The 24082-nt window shown below is 48.3% G+C and overlaps 7 protein-coding genes across 7 annotated transcripts; 4 read left to right on the plus strand and 3 right to left on the minus strand.

The window, feature by feature from the left end:
- Window positions 1-1136: 1136 nt before the first annotated feature.
- On the plus strand, window positions 1137-2839 carry N7508_007070 (uncharacterized protein; the record flags this gene model as incomplete). The annotated part of the gene is made up of 3 exons (XM_058465135.1): window positions 1137-1401; window positions 1463-2132; window positions 2185-2839. The coding sequence occupies 3 exons, from the start codon at window positions 1137-1139 to the stop codon at window positions 2837-2839; spliced, it is 1590 nt and encodes a 529-aa protein (XP_058318988.1).
- A 619-nt stretch (window positions 2840-3458) lies between these two features.
- On the minus strand, window positions 3459-3956 carry N7508_007071 (uncharacterized protein; the record flags this gene model as incomplete). Its single annotated transcript, XM_058465136.1, has 2 exons — window positions 3459-3609; window positions 3643-3956. 2 exons carry the CDS (start codon window positions 3954-3956, stop codon window positions 3459-3461), a joined length of 465 nt encoding a protein of 154 aa, XP_058318989.1.
- Window positions 3957-6987: 3031 nt separating this feature from the next.
- N7508_007072 (uncharacterized protein) lies at window positions 6988-8529 on the minus strand (the record flags this gene model as incomplete). Its single annotated transcript, XM_058465137.1, has 2 exons — window positions 6988-7503; window positions 7564-8529. 2 exons carry the CDS (start codon window positions 8527-8529, stop codon window positions 6988-6990), a joined length of 1482 nt encoding a protein of 493 aa, XP_058318990.1.
- A 915-nt stretch (window positions 8530-9444) lies between these two features.
- Window positions 9445-10945, plus strand: N7508_007073 (cardiolipin synthase; the record flags this gene model as incomplete). The annotated part of the gene is made up of 5 exons (XM_058465138.1): window positions 9445-9626; window positions 9676-9789; window positions 9868-10187; window positions 10240-10504; window positions 10816-10945. The coding sequence occupies 5 exons, from the start codon at window positions 9445-9447 to the stop codon at window positions 10943-10945; spliced, it is 1011 nt and encodes a 336-aa protein (XP_058318991.1).
- Window positions 10946-12655: 1710 nt separating this feature from the next.
- Window positions 12656-17389, plus strand: atrF (ABC drug exporter AtrF; the record flags this gene model as incomplete). Its single annotated transcript, XM_058465139.1, has 1 exon — window positions 12656-17389. One exon carries the CDS (start codon window positions 12656-12658, stop codon window positions 17387-17389), a length of 4734 nt encoding a protein of 1577 aa, XP_058318992.1.
- A 2791-nt stretch (window positions 17390-20180) lies between these two features.
- Window positions 20181-21443, plus strand: N7508_007075 (M20 family metallopeptidase; the record flags this gene model as incomplete). Its single annotated transcript, XM_058465140.1, has 1 exon — window positions 20181-21443. One exon carries the CDS (start codon window positions 20181-20183, stop codon window positions 21441-21443), a length of 1263 nt encoding a protein of 420 aa, XP_058318993.1.
- Window positions 21444-22413: 970 nt separating this feature from the next.
- On the minus strand, window positions 22414-23509 carry N7508_007076 (uncharacterized protein; the record flags this gene model as incomplete). The annotated part of the gene is made up of 2 exons (XM_058465141.1): window positions 22414-22541; window positions 22603-23509. 2 exons carry the CDS (start codon window positions 23507-23509, stop codon window positions 22414-22416), a joined length of 1035 nt encoding a protein of 344 aa, XP_058318994.1.
- Between the last annotated feature and the right edge of the window lie 573 nt (window positions 23510-24082).

Below are 24082 nucleotides of genomic sequence, written 5' to 3' on the forward strand. Positions count from 1 at the left end.
TCCTGTGACTTTCTATCCCTCGGCCTACCTTTTTGACGTCCGTCACAATTTAAGGCTATTTTCTACCCACCCACCTTTGATATCCCTCAGCCTACCTTTTTGACGTCCGTTAGAATTTGAGGCTTTTTATGAATCATCGCTAACACCGTCCAGCTTTCTTTTTTCAAAAACGGCATCCTTACTACCAACACCAGTGCCGTTTTTAAAACCTACTATTCAACCTACTAGAATCACCCTCCTTGTATCGTCTTACGTTATATACTATTATAGCTTCAACTCGCCGCACCAAACTAGTTGGCAATATCAACTATGCTCCTGATCTCATCGCCGCCATCGAGAATTCAGCCTCAAAGCTTGTTGGTTGGTATAGTTTCCCAACTACAGCCTCTGTACACAAAATCTACAGTCTCAACCCACACTTCAAACACTCTCGCGATATCATCGATCAGTTCGCAGCTAATCGAGCCAACTCCCTTGATCATCCAAATCTCTCCGCTGGCCATAAACATATCCGCTTCTCTATTATCAGACACGCCTTTGACAATGCCCTAGAATAGAGTTCTACTCTCGCTGGCTCTTAGCGCCCCATCGTTAGAAAGCACAATATCGACGCGTCCTGCCTCTTTGAGATTCGCACGCTTTAGTGGATCGTCCGATTAATACGCACCCGCAACACCGATATATTCAAAGCATTCTAGATCACCAAATCCCATTTCTCGTTTGACGCCTCGAGTACGAAACAGAGTTTTTTCACAGACACAAGCGTTACCAAGACGCCAACTAATCCCGATGTTTCTTACAGAATGTGGAGATCTCGTATGCCAGTGTACTCTCGTATATCCCAGAGATTATGGCGTTTAATTGTCACGCGGTGAAGTGTCTAGCTTCCCCTAGAAGATTCATTATTTCATAAATACGCCTATATTACGTATATGTTACTCGCTCTTTTGCGCGAAGACACTGATCATCTCCCTTGGGTGGACGGGATCGGGATTGGATTGATAATGGAGTGCCGGGTTAAACCTAAACAGGCTTAGCCCGCAGAGTAACAGTATTCTACTATATGACATATATGAAGAGTGCAAGTGCAACACTTATCTACGAATTCGTTTCCCTCATCTACTACAGTTGATAAAATGGCCACCGCCGGCCCATCTACCACGATCCGTCCAGATGATTTCCCCAAATTCTTCACTATGGGACGCCGGAGCGGGACCAAGCAAGATCTTGCTGGGCTCGAGTTCCTGACACACTGCCCCCCCGACCTTCCCCCCCGGCATCGCATATTAGCCCTCCTGGGCATTACAGACACAGACAACCTCGCTAGTCCTACTGAGGACGGGTGGTTTGCGTCAGACTTCTATCTGTTTCACTATCTCTTATCGCCACAATTTCCACGACGTATGTGTTTCCTCGTCCTGTTGTTTTGTTCGATCTCTGCTAACCTTGCGAGTATCATTAGCACCTAACCAAATATGGTTGACGTGCGAAGACCCGTCGGCCCTCGTCACAAAATACCATGAATACCTTCATGGTAACTCAGAAGGTGACCGTCGGGCAGTACTAGATGGCGAAAGACTTCTTGTCATCTTAGGGGCTGGAAATCTACGTCTTGTGCCACGAAAGGACCTCCTTGAGAGATACCTCAGCACACTCAAAGAGCAAGCGGCCGAAGCGGCTCGCTGGGAAGAGCATCTAGTCCTGCTGATCTTTGGACACGGCACCTCAGCCCATGGGATAGAGGTCGGAGGCTCTACCATGCATATGGAAGACCTCCGCCATGTACTGGAACCAATGTCTCACACCACCATCTTCACTACGTCGTGCTACTCCGGTGGCTGGCTCGTCCGTCCAGATATCAACCAACACCTGCTGAACACCACAGCTATAACAGCAGCGAGCAACGAGTCTGTATCATTGTCGTGGGCTGTCAGCGGAAGTGTTGGGCGTGCCAGCGGTAGCTTAGCCGCCTCCGCCGTTCTACGCTGTCTGATAGACGCTGAGGAGTTAACCGAGGAGACCACAAGGCATCCCACCTACATTGAATTTTCGAAGTCAGTGTATGACTGCCTGAAGGGGATGGGAACACTCGGTAATTCCCAGGAAATCTATTTCTCTGCGGAAAACGACGAGTGGGAGACAAGTTACCAGCCTCGTCTCGGTCTGCCCCTTACGTCATACAAGGACAAATGGCTGTCTCTACGACAGGTCCCCCCCCCCCCCCTCCTCGACCGGTGGTCCGGGGCCGGCGAAGACTGGCGGCCGGCGCCTCAAACGCCTGAAGTATCTCGCAGAAGAGTACTTTGCCGCAAAGCCAGGTCTGAATGAAGCCGCTCCGAATATTGGTCTGCACAATTGTCTCCAAACAGTTCTCAAGGGTGGTACCTACCCGAAAAAAAAGGTAGATGGCCTGACGGAAACCACGTCGTACAGGCTAGGGGCAATGTACGAAGCAGACTTTTTAAGGGAGCAGGCAGGGCTGAAGTTCCCCTCAATCTTCGGCATGGAGGTTCTCTGGCCACAAGTTACGAATGAGTCCAACAACCGAGAGTTGTACTCACAAACATGGAGATTGCTTCTGAAGCGGGAAATCTGTACAACTCCAATTGGGATCCGCTTGTTTTTCGCTAAACCCGTCCAGTACCTTTCAGTTGCGCTGGTGCAGTCATCCGCGTCCTGGGAGGTGATCCAGGGCCATGTGGAGGCTATGGCCTCCAAGAAAAAGGCCTGGTTTCGGTTCATCTACAGGGCTTGGATGGGAAATCAAGTCGCCCATGACGAAGGGGTGGTGAAGAGCAGACGGGCCTTCCTAGAGGCTTGCAAAAAGCTCAGGTATTAATCACGAACGACGCCGTCGGCACCGAAGACGCGATCGCGTCTTTTGAGCGTTCACCCTCTCACTGAAAAACCCACAACGATACCTATCCTTAATGTTCTAATTGCTCTCGAGTGTTACATGACTTTCATCGCTTAGTTCGTTTTCCTCCTATCTTCTTATTATACAATTATAGCTCTTATAGCTTATAGCTTTCCAATACAATCCATGTTGTATCTTTATGATCTCGTTTTCTTGCCTGTAGACCCAAACAGGTCATGAACTCTAGACGAGAATGGTAATGCTGATCGGGTGGTCGAGCAGCAGGCTCCATTGTGGCGCAATAAGCTGCAGCCAGTTTACCAGGGCAAATGGGCACAGTGTTGATGCCAGGCTCTTTTTGATGGGACAATCAAATGCATAGGCCATACAATGGTGCTGCTATATAGAGAGCAAGTGATATATATGATTTGGAAGGGGGACCCCAAACAAGGGAGTGGGTAAACAGTTGTGAATGGGCAGGTCTGTTTGTTTCAAACATACGCTAGGGCTCCAAATATCACACGGGTTTAAAATATTGTCACCGTTTGGAATTAGCTAATATATATATTTCCAAAGTCCACTTCCTTCATTATGAGGTGATCTAAAGATCAATATCACTAGCTGGCCGAGCAATATTCAATCGCCAATGGTGCCGATTGACTGGGTCCTTTTGATACAAATTGACTTCGAAAAACTTGTTGTGTGTTGTACACTTGAAGTTCTTGTACCTATGTTTGATGAGTTTCCTGTGCCTGTAAAGAAATCTAGATATTTTAGAAACATACGAGTTGAGCTTTTGGAAATTCCCAGTGATTAGATCTTGCTCAGTAACCTCCACGAAGTCTATCCGACCCCTAGTTGCTTCGGGGTGAGGGATGAAATATCTTTTGGCTTCGATAGCACCAAAATTGACTTGCCGAACAAATTGAATCGCATAAGGTGGCAGATTATCCGGATTTTGGAAGAATGAAGCTGAAATGGCGGAGAGGGATGATTCCGATCCTTTGGCCCAGGCAATGAACGGTTCAAACTTGGCCTCATGCGTGAGGTAAGCCGGTCGATAGGGCGAGGGAGAAAGGCAACAGAAAATAGAAGACATTGCTATAGAGATTAGTTCCCTAGTCGTTACAGCGGTCTATGATTGATGAAGAACCCCTTATGCTCTTGAGGCATGACTCCCTTTATATTCATTCCAAGTCGATTTCATCCATGTAAGCACCAAGTCATCTTTAATCAATAGAGCTTGGATTTGGAAGACCTTGCAGCAGCCTACGCATAGAATGACGAGCAAATGCGCTCTTTTCCAGAATCTTGCTAATGGGTGTGGCAGTTCGTGGCCCGATCGTGCAATCACCGTTCTCCATTTTGAGGCCCCCTTCTGATCGACTTCGTGAATGCCGAGATTTAGGTATCCGTCATCCCAAAATCTGTACGCTGATGATGATATCGCAGCTCGATTTGCGACATGGCTAATTCCCGCCAATCAGAACACTGCATTTTGAGGCCATCCTGGCACGGTCCCTCTGCTGGCTCGAGATCACCGGATACTCGCAGCCTTGGAAGGTAACTAGATACATACTAAAGACTGGTGGGTTATCTTTCGCCCGAAGAGCTTAAAAAGCTGATTATGCCATTTCAGATTCTTCTCTTTTTTTTTCTCTTTCTCAGGGGCAGCGGTCCTGTCATCACTCTTTACTCCAACCGCTGCCACTGCCACTCCTTTGAATTCTGCTTTCTGGTTCTCTCCTTCATTTTCGTGGTTGTTCGTTCTGAAGACCGGGGTAATAAAGTGAAGCTACCTGTTCCACTTTCTTCCGAGGCGAACTCATACCAGCGACCCAACCAAAAGTCACCGACCGACAGTCCTATTTTCTTGAACAACAACAACAACTTCTTTTGAAATCTGGACTTGTCGATCCAACGTGGCTACACGCGTCGGACACCACTGGTCCTCTTGCGTTTTCCTTTTCCACATCCCTACCCTGGTATCATGGTGATACACCCTATGATAGAGAGCAACATCAGCAGCAAGCCAACTTACAACAACCCCAAAAATATTTTCAAGATAACCAATCAGACAAAGAACATGTTGTTTCCGAGGTTGTTAGCTCATCAACGGCCGAACAGCATCCTTTATCTTCTGCCGCAGCCAACGTCTCTTTGCTATACTGCAAACACTGCGAAAAGAGATTTCAACTCCCTGGACGGCTCAAGTATGTTTTGAACTTTCTTGCAAATACCTCATCACGTTTATAATGCTAATTTGGAGTGTTTCAAAAGCAAACACATGAAAATACATACGCGTCCGATTAAATGTCCCATGAACGCATGCACCAAGCGCTTTGCAACCCTGAGAGACCTCACACGACACAAGCAATCAATCCATCAGGTTGATGGTGGCGGCAAGACCTATTGTCCTTATCAGGGATGCAAATATTTTGCAAAAGGAAGAAGGGAAGATAGTCTTCGGCGCCATATTAGAACGAAGCATCGATTAGAGGCTGAGTTTTATCTCTCAGGCCAATTCGGACATTGATTTCAATGTGTATAAACACATCTTTGATACAAGAAATTCTACATTGGACATCGTCTTTTTGAAGTTGGTTGATAACATCCCCCTCTCTTCTACTATATTATGATTGAAAGAGTCGATTAGATGTGTCGTCTTGACCCGCCGCCACAGCTTTAGCCATCATTGAGCGGGCCCCATCAAACCAAAGGTAACCAAGAGCACTTTATATGGTACTAAACTTGTTACGTGACGTTGATAATTGGCTTTTGTGACATCAAAGGGCAATTTCTTAAGATTCATCGAGACTGGCACAATGGGCCTCAGAAGATCTCTTGTGCAGACCTTCCAAAGAGAGCTCAACCGGCTAAATGCCAGTTACCGCTCGTCATGGAATTACCTTGTGTGGTCTCCATACCACGCAGGTATTCTCCGCTAATTGTATGTTTGCTGGGTACTCAAGGCTTGGTACAACAATTCCCTTCTAGCTAGATGTCTTGGCTAACTAATAAAAAAGGGTCGTCATGGATGTAATATCCAAACATTGACTAGACGGTGAAATCAAGATATTTGAATTATTAGAATTAGACTGATCGGATAAACTTAGACTCGCAATATCTACCAGGTTCCTTGGATGTCTTCTCTCCATCAGAATCGTTCGGTATTTGGTATGTGTGGCGACTTGGGTAGTGATATTTATTTTAGAAGTCTGCAGTGACATCGTACTCATGTTTCAGGTCAACAACAAAGATCGAATAGCCCTTTCGGAATCTGTTGAACATCATTTATTACTGGTTGTGAAAATTGCGCTTGAAACAAATAGTACTGCTACGACAGTCACAGTATCAATGAGGAGAGGCCAAAAATAAACATAAATTGGCTAAAATTGGGTATCTAAAACAAGAAAGTCAAAGAAAAATCAACATGAAGATAGAACATAACAAAGCAACAGAAATGTGTGAGCCGCAGTGGACTAAACGAAAAGGGTTCTCAGATAACAGACGATTACCTTCTGTGGGGAACAAACATGTACTCCCCACACACATACACTGAGCCAGTAACGCCAAACATATATCGCTACAACAGAATGAAAGAAAAACAAAAAGCTAGGATCTATACTCACTTCTCAGCCAAAGCAGCAAGCAATGAAGCCGATAATGGCGAGTTTGCCATCCTCGTAATCCGATGATCACTGTACCTGACAGTATTACCGGGGCGGTTTCCACCACCGCCCTCTATGGACCTGCTGCCAACATTTGTCCTCGTATTCCTGCGAACAGTCTGGAGTGCTCGGTCGGATGTCCAAAAAGGGACCCGATCGACTGTTTGGGTTCGGGATTGACTTTGCCCCCCAGCCCGAGTCGGCAGTTGCGATTGTGATAGAGACTTCGCTTGCTGCTCTCTCTCTTCTTCATCGCGACTTTCCTGCAGTGTAATTCCTGTTCTTGGCTCTCGAGAACATAGAATCTCTTTTTCCTTTTCAGGCGAAGACAAGAAAAGACCAAAGTCGCTCATTGTTTCCACCCCAGAATTTATCTCTTCACTGGCTAGAAAGTCGTCGGTAATTTTTGACTTATTTTTACTTGTGGAGCTTGGAGTGGGAAAGTTCCCCGACTGGGGTTCAGTCTGAGGCTGCGCAGAACCTTCTGCTCGGTGTGCAAGGGGTGATGAAAGGGGGCTCCGTGGCTTGCCGTTCATGTTCATCCTGTAGCTTGCTTGGATATTGATGATGTGGTGATGCCGGGCGATCTAGTAATAGCCTGATATTGAGAGTATTCGTTGCTGTTTCTGCCGTTGGGAGACCTGTCATATTTGGTGCTGCGGCTATGACAGTTGGTGTCGATGCTCGGGGTGGAGGTTTATATTGGGGTTGTGTTTGGTTTTGGTCCTGGTCCTGGCGATGTTGATGACTTTGGGTGTTGTTCCACAGGTGTTGAAGGGTTGTTTGAAGGAGGTTATTTTGCAAAGAGAGGCCGTTGTTCTGGAGTGAAAGATTGTTGGTTTGGTTTTGAAGTTGTTGTTGGTATGGGTTGATGGAGCCATATCGACCGGGATAAGGTTGCGGATGTCTGCCGTCTGGGAATCCGGGGTCAATTGGGATTTGCATCTGCAAAATGACAAAAGAGGATGTTAGCCCCTTCAATGGTCGCATACAAGCACTGTGCTAGCTGGTCGGATGGTGGGGATGCGAACATACCTGACGACTGAAGTTCCTCCCAGGCATAGCGATGTAATCATCGAACTGACTCTCTAGGGCAGCAAAGTTGAATCCACGGACTGGGTCCACAGGCTCAAACCGCTGACCAACCTCCTGTCGAAAGTCGACACCCCTTCTGGATGCAGGTTTATACGCAGACATTCCCAACATCCAACTCGGATAACTTCCAAACCAGACATCGATAACAGGCTCGACCTCGATAGACAAAGCAAGCCGGCTATCAACCGTTGGCTTTTGAATCAACATGACGAAGGTAAACTCCCGCGGCAGACCCGATTTCTGCAAGTTGTTCTCCTCCATTGACCAAACAATCTCGCCGGCCTCAACGTCCAAGCTAGGCCCTTGTTGACTCTTCAGGGTACGCGCCGACCCTTGGATGCGCATCATCTCGTACCGCCTGTACCTGCTGTTGAAGCTTCCCGAAGGAATCACACTCGCGCTCACTGGCATTTCTGAAATCCCCAGTGACCCTGCCAGACTGAAGGTCCATTCCATCGTCTCTGGCGAGACAGTACCGTAGATCAAACGTGGTGCATGCATAAGAAACCTTGGGTTACCAGGCGGATATCCATGCGGATAAAGAGGCGGCCGAGACATCTCCTGCGCACCACGAACAGCCACCTTAATCGAGGCAGATTTGAAGCGATGAGACAGAGTATGCGGCGAATGAAAAACAAACCCAATAGCGAGAAAATCAACATGTTCAGCATCCTTGTCGGAAACAGAGGCGCTGGAATAATGCCCATGTTGGAGGCGCTCCACGTGCGCAGTAATATATGCATCGCCAGGGAGGCGGCGCTCGTAAATACAAGCACGGTTGATGAGGAGGCGTGGATTTGCCTTGTTGGGATCGGGTGGCTTTTTCTCCTTGGGAACGTCTAAGATGGGGCTGAGAGATCGGGAATTTGACAACCCATTTTGGGCTGGTGTTGGTGTATACGCCATGTTGTGATGGCGGCCGTAGTGTAACAAAACCGCTTGTTCCTGTTGAGCGTTTTTGTTCGCTGTTCATCGGCCTTTGAGCTGCACCGTTTAGTATCGGGCATGTAAGTTAGAATTTACTATCTGGACCTATATATGATTTGAATAGACTATAAGGAGATCAGTTTTCTTTTTTACCATCTCTTGGCGATGATATTTTCCATCACCTGGAGTGTCAGGTGTTGGATAGGCGTCAGGTGAGCACTAGTCATACTGGTCACTGTGACGCGGCTCCCTTAGTTATTCTGTGGAATGATATTGTCATCTTCAAACCAATTCAAGTTAAATATTAGCCACATCTCTGTATTTTCACGTTTGTAGTTGAATGGATGTCGATCCTTGGGCGGAGACTGGGGAAGATATCACGGTCGGATTAACTATTCCGCCGGGCAGAACTCAACGCCTCGCGATCTCCAAAGTTCATCAACGTCAGGCAATGATCTAAAGATCGGTGGTTCTGGTTGATTGGATCTCTTGAAAGGTCTTTTCCTCTGTTTTATTACGCGTGTATGTGCCCCCGATTGGGATGCGTGACTCCGATTTCCGACCTATCCAGCTAACAACCCTCAGATTGTTCCCTGTAGTATAGCATATTCTGGTGTTTCTTGCGACTCTTGCGCAATCAGCTTGTTTGATTTGGCGTATTTCTCTCTTTGATTCTGCACCGTGGGATCTCTGGGGACCCTCACTTCAAGCAGACATTTCTTGTGCTTCCCCTGCGTCACCGGATCACAAAGTCGTATTGCACAGTCAGAAAACAACTGTACATGTGCAAAACCTTGACCAAGGCAACTGTGATACTTTGAGGCTACCGGCTTCATTCTCTACCTGGCGTGCCGAATCTTCATCTGCCAGTCTCTTCTTTTCATTTGTGTCACCATGATCGCCTCGTCTGCAGCACAGCTGCCCATTCGGGCGAGTCGGCAGTCATCTCAAAATTTGTTGCAGAATACACGGATTTCCACTAGATCAAATGTGTTTCGGGCAGAAGCTCTTCAGCGAAGTGGACTCCGTTGCATGACCACAACCCGGCCTTCCACATTGGGACAATTGCCAACTGGGTATGATTCATCCAGCTCTCATGCAATGTACAATCCTGACTATCTCCAGCGGTCTCAAGAGCTTGGGTTGTCCCCGGACTACCACTCTCATCCCACCATCGTTCTTCACGCAGCAAAGATGGTCCGGGTCAAAATCTCCCGAAGAAAACAAAACCCCTGAAACGTAGGTGCCAGCGTACTTCATGTCACGGCGACCAACAGTCACCTGGGACTATTGTGAACCTTGACTAATCCGAGGCAGATCTGAGACTCCCAAGAAGAAACCACTTCTCGCGAGAATTCCTCTTGCCAGCTCACACGAGAACATCTACACCGTCCCTAACATTCTCACCTTCTCCCGTCTGCTAGCTGCACCCGTGGTAGGGTATCTCCTGGTACACAACTACCACACAGCTGCGTTATCCCTGTTCGCATACGCAGGTATCACCGATCTTGTCGATGGCTATATCGCGCGGCGGTATAACCTCCAAACTGTGGTTGGAACTATCATCGATCCAATGGCCGATAAGCTGCTGATGACGATTGGAGTCGCGTGTTTAGCTGTTAATGGGTCTCTCCCTGGTAAGTCTCGTATTGTGGTTGGCATTGATTTTGTATGTTGACTGTTACATAGTTTGGTTGGCCGTCATTATTCTCGGTCGCGATGTTGGTCTGGCTATGTCCGCCATCTACTACCGCTGGATCTCACTCCCTGAGCCCAAGACCATGGCCCGATATTGGGATTTTTCGCTCCCTTCAGCTGAGGTGAAGCCTACCGAGATATCGAAGATCAACACTGCTCTGCAGCTCGTCCTGGTTGGTAGTGCGATCGCACTGCCTGTCGTGCCTGAGGCTTTTGTTAGTGCTTGGCATTTGAGCGAGGCTATGACTGGATTCCAGTAAGTAATCTTTCTACTTTTTTTTGATCCACTTCCTATTATCCATGCACTTTATTGTGGAAGACAAGGCCCCCACGGCCGACTTAAGCAACAACGAGGCGTTCTTGAGTACATGCGACCACAGGGTGTGGAGAACAGGGCTTCCCGTCCGCTCAGCCGTACTTAAGCCACACGCCGGTGAGTTAGTAGTTAGGTGGGTGACCACTAGCGAATCCTCACTGTTGCATGTTTTTATTTTCTCTCTTTTTGGTCTCTCCATGTTGTCGCATTTTCCAGCATATCTTCTTTTTTTCTTTACTAACCAAAATAAGGTACTTGGTCGCAGGAACCACTGTCTGGTCCGGTCTCAGCTACGTCTTCTCAAACAAGGCAGTTAAGATCCTCTCCAAGGAAGAGATCCAGAAGCGCATCGCCCAAGCCGCTGCCAAGCGCAAGCCATAATTTTCACCTAGGCTTTAATCCAAACAAGTTAGAAGTGTACACGTTAGAAGTGTACAATACTAAATCCTGTAACAGGGATATCGCATATGAGACATCAGAACAAGCCACCACCACACCTCGCTGAGAAATATGTAATGTTGTCGGGTTTTGATATATAGAGAAAGGTCGAAGAAGCGAGATCTGATCATGCCGACCGGGCATCCCGATCGCTAATCCGACTAATGAGAGGCTCCCACAGCGATACAGTCTCTGTAAAAAGCTTGGAGTAAGAGAAATAGATGCCCAGAGAAGTCTGAATAACTTCAATTTCATTGAATTCTCGTTGTGGTTGGAAGAAAATAAAAATAAAGATAATAAAGTAATAATGACGCGGGGTGGACGACTCGGAGGTGGATTACGTTATGCACGATATAGACGGTGTGACTCACTGTTCACCCTACATGCACATGTATATAGGAATCGGATATAAGTTACATATCGGAAGTAGAGTAACGGACATGTGAGAGATCCAAAACGTGGCTTCCAAACGAGCTGCAGTCAGCACAAAAAAATTGGAGTAGTTCCAGAACAGTTCGGCATCTGAAAAAAAAAAAAAAAAAAGGGAACCCAAACTGGTCGGATCCAGTCATAATCCCAGGCTAAAGTCCATGATTCAGAGCTAATGAATAGCTAAGCCGTATAAGCATACATAAGTGCTACCCGACGTCTAGTGCCGGTGGAACCTGCCGATTTCTCGGGTGCGCAAGTCATTGTCGGGTGTCGGCATGGGCCGCTATACAGTGCACTAGTGCGAGGGCCGAATCCATTGAGTTTGGGTGGTTGTATAGCCGATTACAAATTTACCAATTAAGAGTTATAAAGATAGTTTCGGAATTGTTTTGGCCGATGTGGATCGGTCAGATCTTAAAAGTCGCCGAACTGCAGGATTCATTGAGTGGACGTATGGCTCGAGTCAGGCTTCGTCGGTGGCGGCCTGATTCTATGGGTGGACTTATTCAGGAGGCACGGACTTATATTTGGGTGTCATGAATCACCATTTAGGGGTTATGCATGACTGCCCGGTACCGTTCTTCAAGATTGATATTAGTACCAAAATAGGGAGAAACAACAGCAATCTAACTAATATTAGGTCGATTTCCAATCAATAATTACCAATCAAGGAGTTCATGAGGTGATTAGATGTTAGCGGAATATAAAAGCCGATGTTTGCATCTCTTGGCGGTCAGCACGATAAGATAGGAATGAATATTCCGCCGGATGAGAGAGGATAAGCCAATCATAAGTCAGCATCTGCATTTAAATGCCCCACTAGCCCCCTAATCGGGTAAATTCCGGTATTTCGTCTAACTCCGGCGAAAACTCTTCGATGACGGCAAGTGAATAACACTGACTCATGCACTCCACTATAGCTCAGAATGTATCAACTGCCTATATCTCATCCCTGATTCGACAATTTCACCGTTCCAATGCCCACATGTCTGTCTTCTTTGTCCTTTTTGGGTGTCTTACAAATCGATCTCGGAGTTAATGGCGATTGCCAATGGCCCTTATATAACAATCCTTGCACGTCCATGAACTTTTTCTGAACTGCTTGTCGCTCACTCTCCACTCTTTCCTTATTTCCTTCCTTGTTTCCGCTGTATATACCCTAATCAGCATTCCTAATATCATTAATCTACCATTGATTGCCTGAGTAGAGCCCAAGGCGACATGGACGCCGATTTCCGTGCCATGGATTCTCACCAGGACCACTCCTCGTCCGAGTCCAGAACCTATACTACTTCCTCCTTTCAACAATCTAGTTTGAATGGACAGAACTATCAAACCGTTGCTCATCACCCCACTTCCGACGGACAAAACCACGCCGCAACCGCCGAAGAGCCCGAACAGTCTGCCACCACTGAACAGGTCATCAACCAAACTGCGGAACCCATCAAGTTGACATCGACCTCCTCCTCCCTGAGCTCATCCCTCGCCAGTGAAGATGGCCGCTGGGGTGAACAGGAAAAGGGCGAGCCCGTCTCGCGCCGCGGCGCAATGGAAGACCTGGAAGAAATGCGCCGGGAACTGACCCGTCTCAGTCTGCACCGCACCCGGTCAACTACCAAGAGTGCCCGCCGTTTGAAGTCACGCACTAGTCGTCGCGACGAAGAGAAGGGCAAAGAGGAGGAATCTGAAGCTGAGACCGAGGACTTCGATCTGGGTGAGTTCCTCATTGGCGGTCATCTAGAACGCCGGACCACCGCTGGCGAACCCGCCAAGAAGGTCGGCGTCGTCTTCAAGAACCTTACTGTCAAGGGTGTCCAGACTGGTGCGTCGTTCGTGCGCACTCTCCCCCACGCCGTGGTGGGAACTTTCGGTCCGGATCTGTATAACCTCGTTTGCCGATTCGTGCCGCAGTTGCAATTTGGCAAGAAGCCCCCTGTGCGTGATTTGATTCATGATTTCAGCGGTGCCGTGCGAGAGGGTGAGATGATGCTCGTGCTGGGCCGTCCTGGTGCGGGTTGTACCACTTTCCTCAAGGCCATTGCCAATGACCGGGCTGCCTTTGCTGGTGTTGAAGGCGAGGTAAGCTATGGAGGTCTCTCGGCTGAGGATCAGAACAAGCACTTCCGTGGCGAGGTCAACTATAATCCTGAGGATGATCAGCACTTCCCTTCTCTCACTGTCTGGCAGACTCTGAAGTTCTCTCTTATCAACAAGACTCGCAAGCATGACCGTGAGAGTATTCCTGTTATCATTGATGCCTTGTTGAAGATGTTCGGTATCAGCCACACTAAGAACACGCTTGTTGGTAACGAGTATGTACGCGGTGTCTCAGGTGGTGAGCGCAAGCGTGTCAGTATCGCTGAGACCCTGGCCACTAAGTCGTCTGTCGTCTGCTGGGATAACTCAACCCGTGGTCTGGATGCCAGCACTGCTCTGGACTACGCCAAGTCTCTCCGTATCATGACGGACGTCAGCAAGCGTACTACCTTTGTCACCCTCTACCAAGCTGGAGAGAGCATCTACGAGCTTATGGATAAGGTGATGGTTATCGACGCCGGCCGCATGCTTTACCAAGGTCCCGCCAACGAAGCCCGCCAGTATTTTGTCAACCTCGGATTCCACTGCCCCGACCAGTCCACCACCGCCGACTTCCTGACTTCCCTGTGCGACCCCAACGCCCGCCAATTCCAACCTGGCCTTGAGGCATCCACCCCCAAGACCGCCGAGGAGCTCGAGAGCATCTTCAAGAACAGCACCTCCCACAAGTATATCGAGGACGATGTCTCCAGCTATGAGCAACGTCTCCAGGATACCCAGCAGGAGGATACCCGTCGTTTCCAGTCAACTGTTGCTCAATCGAAGAGCAAGACAGTCTCCAAGAAATCGCCATACACCGTTTCTCTCGTGCGCCAGGTCATGGCCTGTGTGCAGCGTGAGTTCTGGTTGTTGTGGGGTGACAAGACTTCTCTCTACACTAAGTACTTCATCATCATCTCCAACGGTCTCATTGTCTCGTCCCTATTCTACGGAGAATCTATGGATACCAGCGGTGCATTCTCGCGTGGTGGTGCTCTCTTCTTCTCGATTCTATTCCTGGGTTGGTTGCAGTTGACTGAGCTGATGCCTGCTGTCTCTGGTCGTGGTATCGTTGCCCGTCACAAGGATTATGCTTTCTACCGTCCGTCTGCTGTCTCCATTGCCCGTGTGGTTGTCGATTTCCCTGCAATTTTCTGCATGGTCGTGCCATTTACCATCATCGTTTACTTCATGACTGGTCTTGATGTTGATGTGTCCAAGTTCTTCATCTATTTCCTGTTTGTGTATACGACTACCATCTGTATCACTTCGCTTTACCGCATGTTCGCCGCGTTGTCGCCAACTATTGATGACGCCGTTCGCTTTGCTGGTATTGGGTTGAACTTGCTGATTATCTATGTCGGCTATGTGATCCCGAAGCAGAATTTGATTTCCGATTCGATCTGGTTCGGTTGGTTGTTCTATGTCAACCCGCTTTCGTACAGTTACGAGTCCGTCTTGACGAACGAGTTCACTGGTCGCACTATGCAGTGTGCCCCGTCTCAGTTGGTCCCTCAGGGCCCTAATGTGAGCCCGGAGTACCAGGGTTGTGCTTTGACTGGGTCAACTCTTGGTAGAACTTCCGTTGATGGATCTCAGTACTTGACTACCAACTTCCAGTTCACTCGTCACCACATGTGGCGCAACTTTGGTGTCATAATTGCGTTTACTGTTCTCTATATCCTAGTTACTGTCTGGGCTGCTGAGTTTCTCTCGTTCGGTGGCGGTGGTGGCGGTGCTCTGGTATTCAAGAAGTCCAAGCGTGCTAAGAACATTACTGCTCAGCCTAATGGCAACGACGAGGAGAAGGTCGCCAACGCCGGTGACAACGCCACTCTCGCTCAGGGCAAGGGCTCTTCTGGTGAGGATGCCGCTTTCAACCGTTTGTCCGAGAGTGAGCGCTGCTTCACCTGGGAGAACGTGGAATACACCGTCCCCTACGGCAATGGAACTCGTAAGCTTCTCAACGGTGTCAACGGTTACGCTAAGCCTGGTGTCATGATTGCTTTGATGGGTGCCTCTGGTGCCGGAAAGACTACTCTGCTTAATACACTCGCCCAGCGTCAGAAGATGGGTGTCGTTACTGGAGACATGCTCGTCGATGGGCACAACCTTGGACCTGACTTCCAGCGTGGTACTGGTTTCTGTGAGCAGATGGATCTTCACGACCAGACCTCCACCATCCGTGAGGCTTTCGAGTTCTCTGCTATTCTCCGCCAGCCCCGTGAAACTTCCCGCACGGAGAAGATCGAGTACGTCGACCGTATCATCAACCTTTTGGAACTTGAGGATATCCAGGATGCCATTATTGGTTCTCTCAATGTCGAGCAGAAGAAGCGTGTCACTATCGGTGTGGAACTTGCTGCCAAGCCCAGTCTTCTTCTCTTCCTTGATGAGCCTACTAGTGGTCTCGACAGTCAGGCTGCCTTTTCCATTGTCCGTTTTCTCAAGAAGCTTTCCCAGGCCGGTCAGGCTATCGTCTGTACTATCCACCAGCCCTCCTCCATGCTCATCCAACAATTCGACATGATCCTCGCCCTTAACCCCGGTGGTAACACCTTCTATTTTGGTCCCGTTGGACAGGAAGGTGCAGCAGTGATCAAGTACTTCGGCGACCGCGGCTTCCACTGCCCACCTTCCAAGAACGTCGCCGAGTTCATTCTCGAAACCGCCGCAAAGGGAACGCAACGCAACGGTAAACATGTTGACTGGAACGAAGAATGGCGCAGCTCAGACCAGAACCAAGAGATGCTGGCCGAAATCGAACGCATCCGTACAGAGCGTAGCAAACTTCCCATCGAACAGTCAAACGGAACCCAGAACGAGTTCGCCGCGACTACCTTCACGCAAACAATCCAACTTACAAAGCGTCTCTTCCTGAACTACTGGCGCGATCCATCCTACTACTACGGCAAGCTCTTCGTTAGTGTCATCATCGGTATCTTCAACGGATTCACCTTCTGGATGCTCCCCAACACAGTGGCCTCTATGCAGGACCGCATGTTCTCCGTGTTCCTGATCATCCTTATCCCACCAATTGTCCTGAACTCCATCGTGCCCAAGTTCTACATCAACCGTGCCCTTTGGGAAGCGAGAGAGTACCCGTCCAGAATCTACGGCTGGGTCGCATTCTGCACTGCGAACGTCGTCTGTGAAATCCCCGCAGCCATCATCTCAGGTCTGATCTACTGGCTGTTATGGTACTACCCCGTCGGTTTCCCAACAGACTCCTCGACGGCAGGCTACGTCTTCCTCATGTCAATGCTCTTCTTCCTCTTCCAGGCATCATGGGGCCAATGGATTTGCGCCTTCGCTCCCTCCTTCACAGTCATCTCCAATGTCCTTCCCTTCTTCTTTGTCATGGTCAACTTGTTCAACGGTATCGTCCGTCCGTATGCCAACTATCCCGTCTTCTGGAAGTACTGGATGTACTACGTTAACCCAACGACCTGGTGGATGCGCGGTGTCCTCTCGGCCGTTCTGCCCGATGTTAAGATCGACTGTGCCTCTCAAGAAGCCACACACTTCAACCCTCCTCCTGGTCAGAGCTGTCAGGCTTATGCTGGTGACTTTGTGAGCCAGCTTGCTAAGGTTGGATACCTTGTCAACCCCGATGCGACTTCCGATTGCCAGTACTGTCCCTACAAGGATGGTGCGGAGTATATGACCAACCTCAACGTCCATGACGGTGACAAGTGGCGCTGCTTTGGTATTTTCCTCGCCTTTGTCATCATTAACTGGGCTTTGGTTTACTTCTTTATTTACACTGTTCGTGTGAGAGGTTGGGGGTTCGGTCTCGGCTACATCTTTGGTGGTGCTGGCTTGATCGTTGACCGTGTCAAGGGTCTGTTCAAGTCCAAGAAGAGTGAGCAGGCTTGATTCACTTTTAGATATTTCCTTTCCTTTCCTATTTCTTTCTTCTTTGACACTTGGTTCATTCCCTCAATTTCATGTTTAATATGCATTTACATGGAGCGTGATATTCCGTTGGTGAATATTGGATACATTGGAGCTTAAAAGCATACATAGCACTTTACTTAGCTATTAAACGAATGTTTCTTTTTCCACATTATCTCCTCTATTAGCTGTAGCATACCTACTTCTAGACAGTCGTCAAACACTGGGTAGAACAATGTATGACGGTATTTGGCTTGATGCTCAAAGAAGCTAGAGCTAGGAGGGAGTCGGGGAAAGTCCCTCTGACGAAAGCAGATATCTCATCCGCGTGATGCTTTGCACCCGAAGGGTCGACATTCGAACCTAGCTTATTTTTGCACGAGTCAAGGAATATAAAGCAATATCGAATCGCGGAACTCTACGGCCAAATATTACTGAGGCCGCTGTGCCGAAATACTCCTCGCTAAATCAAGACCTCAACTGGCCAGAAATAAAACCTACTATGGCACAGGGTCGTTGTCGGCACCTAATCTTGAGTTCCTTGACATTGCTTTCGGTTGCCTGAGAGTCTTACTCGGGCTCATAACCTGACATTTGGCCGATTTTTGTCGTATTGCATGGAAAGATGATAAGTATTCTTTTTAGCTGGCTTGCGCACTTGCTCACGTGGTGAAGGATAACGTATTAGTACAGCGAGTGGTCCAGGACAGCGGGTGGTCCACCCCGCGTCATTTACGCGTCATATTTCTTTCTCCCTTATTCAACCACCCACTATGCCACCAATTCGCTCTCAAAGCTCTCAAAAACGTACAGAGCAAGAGGGTAGGATCTTATTAGCTATTCAGGCTTTTCAGAATCGAAAAATAAGCTCAATTCGTCAATTAGCGCGCGATTTCGATGTCTCAGTCATAACTCTCCGTCGCCGTATCTCCGGCATCAAAAGTCGCGAAGAAACCCGCGCCAACAACCATAAATTGACTTTCCTAGAAGAGGAAAGTCTTGAAAAATGGATCCTCTCATTAGATAAGCGCGGAGCTGCCCCCCGGCCGAATACCGTACGAGAAGCGGCCAATTTACTGCTTAAGGACCGGGGAACTGAACCTATTATTACGGTTAGCGAAAAATGGGTATACCGCTATGTCTAGCGGCATCCTAACCTCCGTACCCGATTCTCAAGATCGTACGATTACCGGCGAGCTCAATGCGAAGACACTAAGCTTATTTTAACGTGGTTCAACTTCGTACAAAGTACGATCGCGAAATACGGCATCCTCGATAACGATATCTACAATTTCGATGAGACTGGCTTCGCCCTCGGCCTTACTGCTACTGCTAAGGTAGTAACTCGAACTTCGTACGGTCGGAGGGCTCTTTTACAGCCAGGAAATCGGTAGTGGGTGACTGCAATTGAGACGATAAGTGCGTCGGGGTGGGCGCTCCCGCTATACGTCATTTTTAATGGCAAGGTCTTTATGAAATCCTGGTTTACCGGCCCTAATACTTTACCGGACGACTGGTTATTTGCAGTAAGTGAAAACGGGTGGACAATAGATGCAATTAGACTTAAATAGCTTCAAAAAGTATTTATTCCATCGAGTAATAGCCGGAGGAAAGGGGTATATCGCCTCTTGATACTCGACGGATATAGTAGTCACCTTACGCCGCGATTCGATGAAATTTGCTCTCAAAACAACATTATACCAATTTGCATGCCAGCGCATTCTTCTCACCTTCTACAACCTCTCGATATCGGATGTTTTGGGGTATTAAAACGCGCTTATTGCAAGGCTATTGAGATGCAGACAAAGCTTGGCATTATGAGCGTCGATAAAAATGACTTCCTCGAGGCATATCGGACGGCGAGAATTGAGACATTCAAATCGGAAACAATTATGAATAGCTTCGCCGGTGCTGGCCTTACTCCATTCGACCCGCAGCGCGTTTTATCGAAGCTAAACATTCGTCTTATCACCCCCCCGCGTCCGACTAGCCAGGAAAGCGATTCAAGCAAAAATTTCACCCCGAAAACGCCTTATACGGTTAAGAAGTACGGAGACAGGCTTCATCTATTAGGAAGCTCGCTGCCGATGACCCCGGGCGTCTAGGTGAAGCGATAGACCAGATGGAGAAAGGCTGTTAGCTTGCGATACACGGCTTCGCTATCGCGAAACAGGAAATTGCCGAATTACTCGCTGCCAATGCGAAAGTGGCACGTAAAAAGCGGCGTACGAAGGCCCGAATAGCGCATGAAGGCAGTCTACTAGTTGAAGAAGCTGTATCGCGTTTTATAGCACCTAGAGAGGTTGAAGAAGAGAGACCTGATCAAGCCGGCGGGGTATCGCCGACGCCGAATCCGACCAATGAGAGGCGCCCACAGCGATGCAGTCTCTGTAAAACGCCTGGACATAAGAGAAATAGGTGCCCAGAGAGGTCTGAATAGCTTCAATTTTATTGAATTCGCGTTGTGGTTGAAAAAATTGAGTAATTGTAGTAAGTAAAATGGGTGGGTGGACCACCCGCTGTCCTGGACCACTCGCTGTACTAATACGTTATCAAAAAAAAGGTACATGTACTGTAATTTGACTTGCTGATCCTTCGTTGCAGGCAACCCCTGAGAAACTGGACTGAAGCGCCAATGAGTCATTATGGATGGGGGCCGCCCAGGGATGGTGTGCCCCGCGCTAGCAGCTAATCGGATGACTAACGTGCAACTTCATGACCGGAACTAATTAAACACATTTCATCTTTCTCCTTATTCCGACTATCACTGAAAATGGCCCAAAGATTGTCAGACATACTGGGCGCTTGTTCTTTAGACTTAGGCCCATACGAAGATCTCTACAAGTATTTCCATGCAAACCCTGAGCTCTCCCTGCAGGAAAAGGCTACGTCAGAAAAGATTACAAGCATCCTATCCAACTTAGGACCTTATGAGATTCAAACAAACGTTGGCGGCCACGGCCTAGTAGGAATTCTCAGAAATGGCCCCGGAAAGACAATTCTCCTGCGCGCCGACATGGATGCTCTTCCAATCAAGGAACTCACCGGCCTTCCATACGCGAGTTCAGTGACCATGCGTGATGGTGATGGAATCATCAAGCCGGTCATGCATGCGTGTGGTCATGATATGCATATAACTTGTCTCCTGGCAACAGCCGAAACACTTGCGAGGACCCAGGATTCCTGGAGTGGGACCTTGGTTGTGCTCTTCCAGCCGAACGAGGAACGGGGCGGAGGCGCTCAGGCTATGGTTGATGATGGTTTGTATTCGAAGATCCCCATGCCAGATTATGTTCTTGGTCAGCATGTTATGAGAATGCGTGCTGGTGCCGTTGGTTCGCGGCCTGGAACTATCATGGCTGCTGCTGATAGTTATAAGGTTACGCTGTTTGGTCGGGGTGGGCATGGGTCTCAGCCTCATCAGACTGTTGATCCTGTTCTTCTTGCTGCACATGTTGTTGTGCGATTGCAGGGTATCGTGAGCAGAGAAGTCGATCCCAGTGATCTGGGTGTTGTTACTGTTGGCAGTTTGCAGGCCGGGCAGACCGAGAATGTTATCTCAGATAGAGCTGAGATTGGCATTGATTTCAGGACTGTGAAGCCTGAGACTCGACAGAAGATTCTTTCTGCTGTTCAACGCATTGTTGAGGCGGAGTGTGCTGCTAGTGGATCACCAAAGCCGCCTATCTTCACTCCGACGAGGCGGTTCCCACCCACTGACAATGACCGAAATGCTGCTTTGAAACTGGCTGCATCGTTTGAAGACCATTTCGGGGAGGCTTTTGATGGTGATACCCCAAGAACTAATGTTAGTGAAGACTTCTCTACATTGGGTACTTCTCAGGGTGTACCGTGCTCTTTCTGGCTGTTTGGAGGCATTGACCCGGAACTCTGGGATAATTCCCAGCAAGATGAAGCTCTCATGGCGGAGATTCCTGGTAACCACTCGGCGTTATTCGCGCCCGTAGTTCAGCCAACCATGAGAACTGGCGTCGATGCGCTATGTCTTGCAGCTTTGACATTCCTGAGAAAATAGCTATTCACGGCCTAAAGCTACTTTAATTATGAAGAAGCCATGATTCTAAACTGAAGCGTTGGATAATGATATACTGTGAACTCATAAAAAACATTGCGCTTTTTCCCAGGACAGACCAATCAAACACCAGGCTATCTGTACTTAGGATACAAGGGTATGTAAGCACATCAATACCAAAGTACCCCTCACGAACCCCGCCTAGCATACTGAGGCTTGTCTGTGGAGGGTGTTGATGATACCTAGCTGCCGGTCTCCCAGATTTCCGGCGACGATAACATCTTTGTCGTGGATGAGCCTCGGTCATACCAATCAGCGTACTTGTTCGAAAGATCCACGTTCATCCAAACATGAGCCACTATGCGTTATCCCCTACGGCAGAAAGCCTACGCCAACAACTTAAAGCTCTTATAAGCTCGGCTGTCCCGAAGTCTACCACGCCAGGAGTAGAGGAAGTTGCGTACTTCGAGGAGCATAGAAATGGAGTTAAAGTTTATGGGGGCTTATCCATTATTCAGAAAGCAACCGAGTTAGCTAGGCATATGGATCTCGTGCAAGTATGTGCGCATCTTATTCCCTAATTTGCCTGTGCTCATAAATCTCTAGAACTGGGGTTGGAGCCTATCACAGTTTTCTCGGCCTATCCCGATTATAAACATATACGCGCGCATGTATCTTGTGCCTCTGTCTGACAATGTTACTCTCACTCCTGGCGTAGATTTGAAGGAGGGATTTTGCACGTCAGCGCCAATTCTGTTGTTTTGTTTATTTCTCCGGTATAATTGTGGTATAGAGGTTGTTTCATATGCTATTCGATGGGTGGGTTTGCTTACTACTGTTTTATATGCATTTTGGGCACGTTCTGTGGGTCCGTTCGAATCGTGTATAAGTTTGCGGAGTCCAAAGAACTTTTATTTCGATTGAGCGCAGCTTAAGCTGATAAAAGCTTGGTGCCAATGGCCCTCATGCATGGCTAGACATGATGTATATCAAACGGTACCTCGTGACCGTTGAAAATAAGATCTTTATCTTTACTAAAGCCAAATCTATTTCCTAACTCCTGCAACTGGTCTTCGGATAGTACGTTGTCCAGAACACATCCTATATGGAATGTTAGTCGACCACAAGCATTGGTACGCATCTTGTAACGGACCACTCTTACCTCTAACAATTTCACGGCTTTCTCTCCACTCTCTGACTCTTTCCTTCAACAAGGCGTTCGAAATCGAGGACGGGTAAATGTCATCCAAACCTTGGACAGACCGTGTATCCAGTGACTGAAGACTGGTTAACATCTCAGAGGTGTGGATATAGTTTCCAAGCCACGCATTTCGAATAATTGTAGCAATCCCTTTATGACTGGTGTTTATATCCGGCAAGATCAAATCACCATCATATATCGAGAGATTCGGTCTGGTCCCATGCTCGATTTCAAATATGAGCGAGCCCATTGCAAAGATATCTGTTGCCTCGGACAGAGTTGGCGACGGACCGCTTACTGGAAGCGGCATATCTTCAAAAACAAAGTTCACCTGACCAAAGGGACTCGCTGCACTGAAGTCACAAAGAATAGCTGACCCTTGGCTATCAAGAAGGATGTTGTCAATCCACACGTCGGCATGAGCAATGCCAAGCTTTTGGAGATGGCAAAGCGCTTCGGCTATCTCACGATACCACCGAATCCGCGTGGATTGTACAGCTCGCTCTCCTGTCGGTAATGGCTGATATCTCCGAAGATATACCCCCTCGGCGTGATCGGTATCAATCACTTCCATGATGTGAGGATGTGGCCACCGTTGAAGGAGCTGCAGAACATATCTTTCGTTCCGTAACAAGCCAGAGTGGAAAATGGCATCTGAGGCGAAGTGGCGATGGTCGCTTTTCAACTCCTTGCGTCCGGGCCTTTGATAAATGCGAGAGCTTTTGAGGACTATCTCTTCGTCTACCGCGTAGACTTGGCCCGAAGCCCCTATGCCCAATACTTTCAGATCAGACTGGAACAGTGGCCGCATAGTGTAAACTTCATGGTCAGACGTTTCTGAAACGTTGATTGCGTCCTTGAGATCCATATCCTTCCGCCTCTGAGAGCTGCACTCTCGTCAACAACGAAAATAAGCGAAACAGGACGCCTTAGACGCCTTTGTCGACGGATTTCCAGGAAGAAGGTAGATGTAATATGCAGCACCAGACATGGTTCTCGTTTTTGAAAACAACGTGCAGCCTCGTTAGTGTTGAAAACCCAACGTGGAAGGAGCCTTGGCGAGAGATAACACATGACCGCGAACACGTGAAGTGTTGCCTGATAGACAAGGCAAGAGTAGCGATTTCACCAACTTTCAACGGACAAACCAAATGCTGCTAAGATGAGGCCTATAGGACGAAGAGGCCTGAGGAAACCTAAGGACATGTCACGTCTGGAGCCTAGCTGCACAATTGACCCCACTATCGAGGACGCTCGGGCTGGGCTGATCCAGGTGTCCGTCGATACGATATATGTTCTTTTTCTTCGGCACCGAGCTCAGGAGTGAGTCTAATAAGCCTAGAGATAATGATAGGTTTGATATGGGCTATACTCCACAGGTCCTCTTGTATGAGCATCTGTCTCAGCAGCCCCGATGATCAGCCACACTTCCTTCCGATTG

This window comes from Penicillium antarcticum (assembly GCF_028974205.1).
Source record: "Penicillium antarcticum strain IBT 31339 chromosome Unknown utg000006l_segment0_segment0, whole genome shotgun sequence".
NCBI classification, from domain to species: Eukaryota; Fungi; Ascomycota; class Eurotiomycetes; order Eurotiales; family Aspergillaceae; genus Penicillium; species Penicillium antarcticum.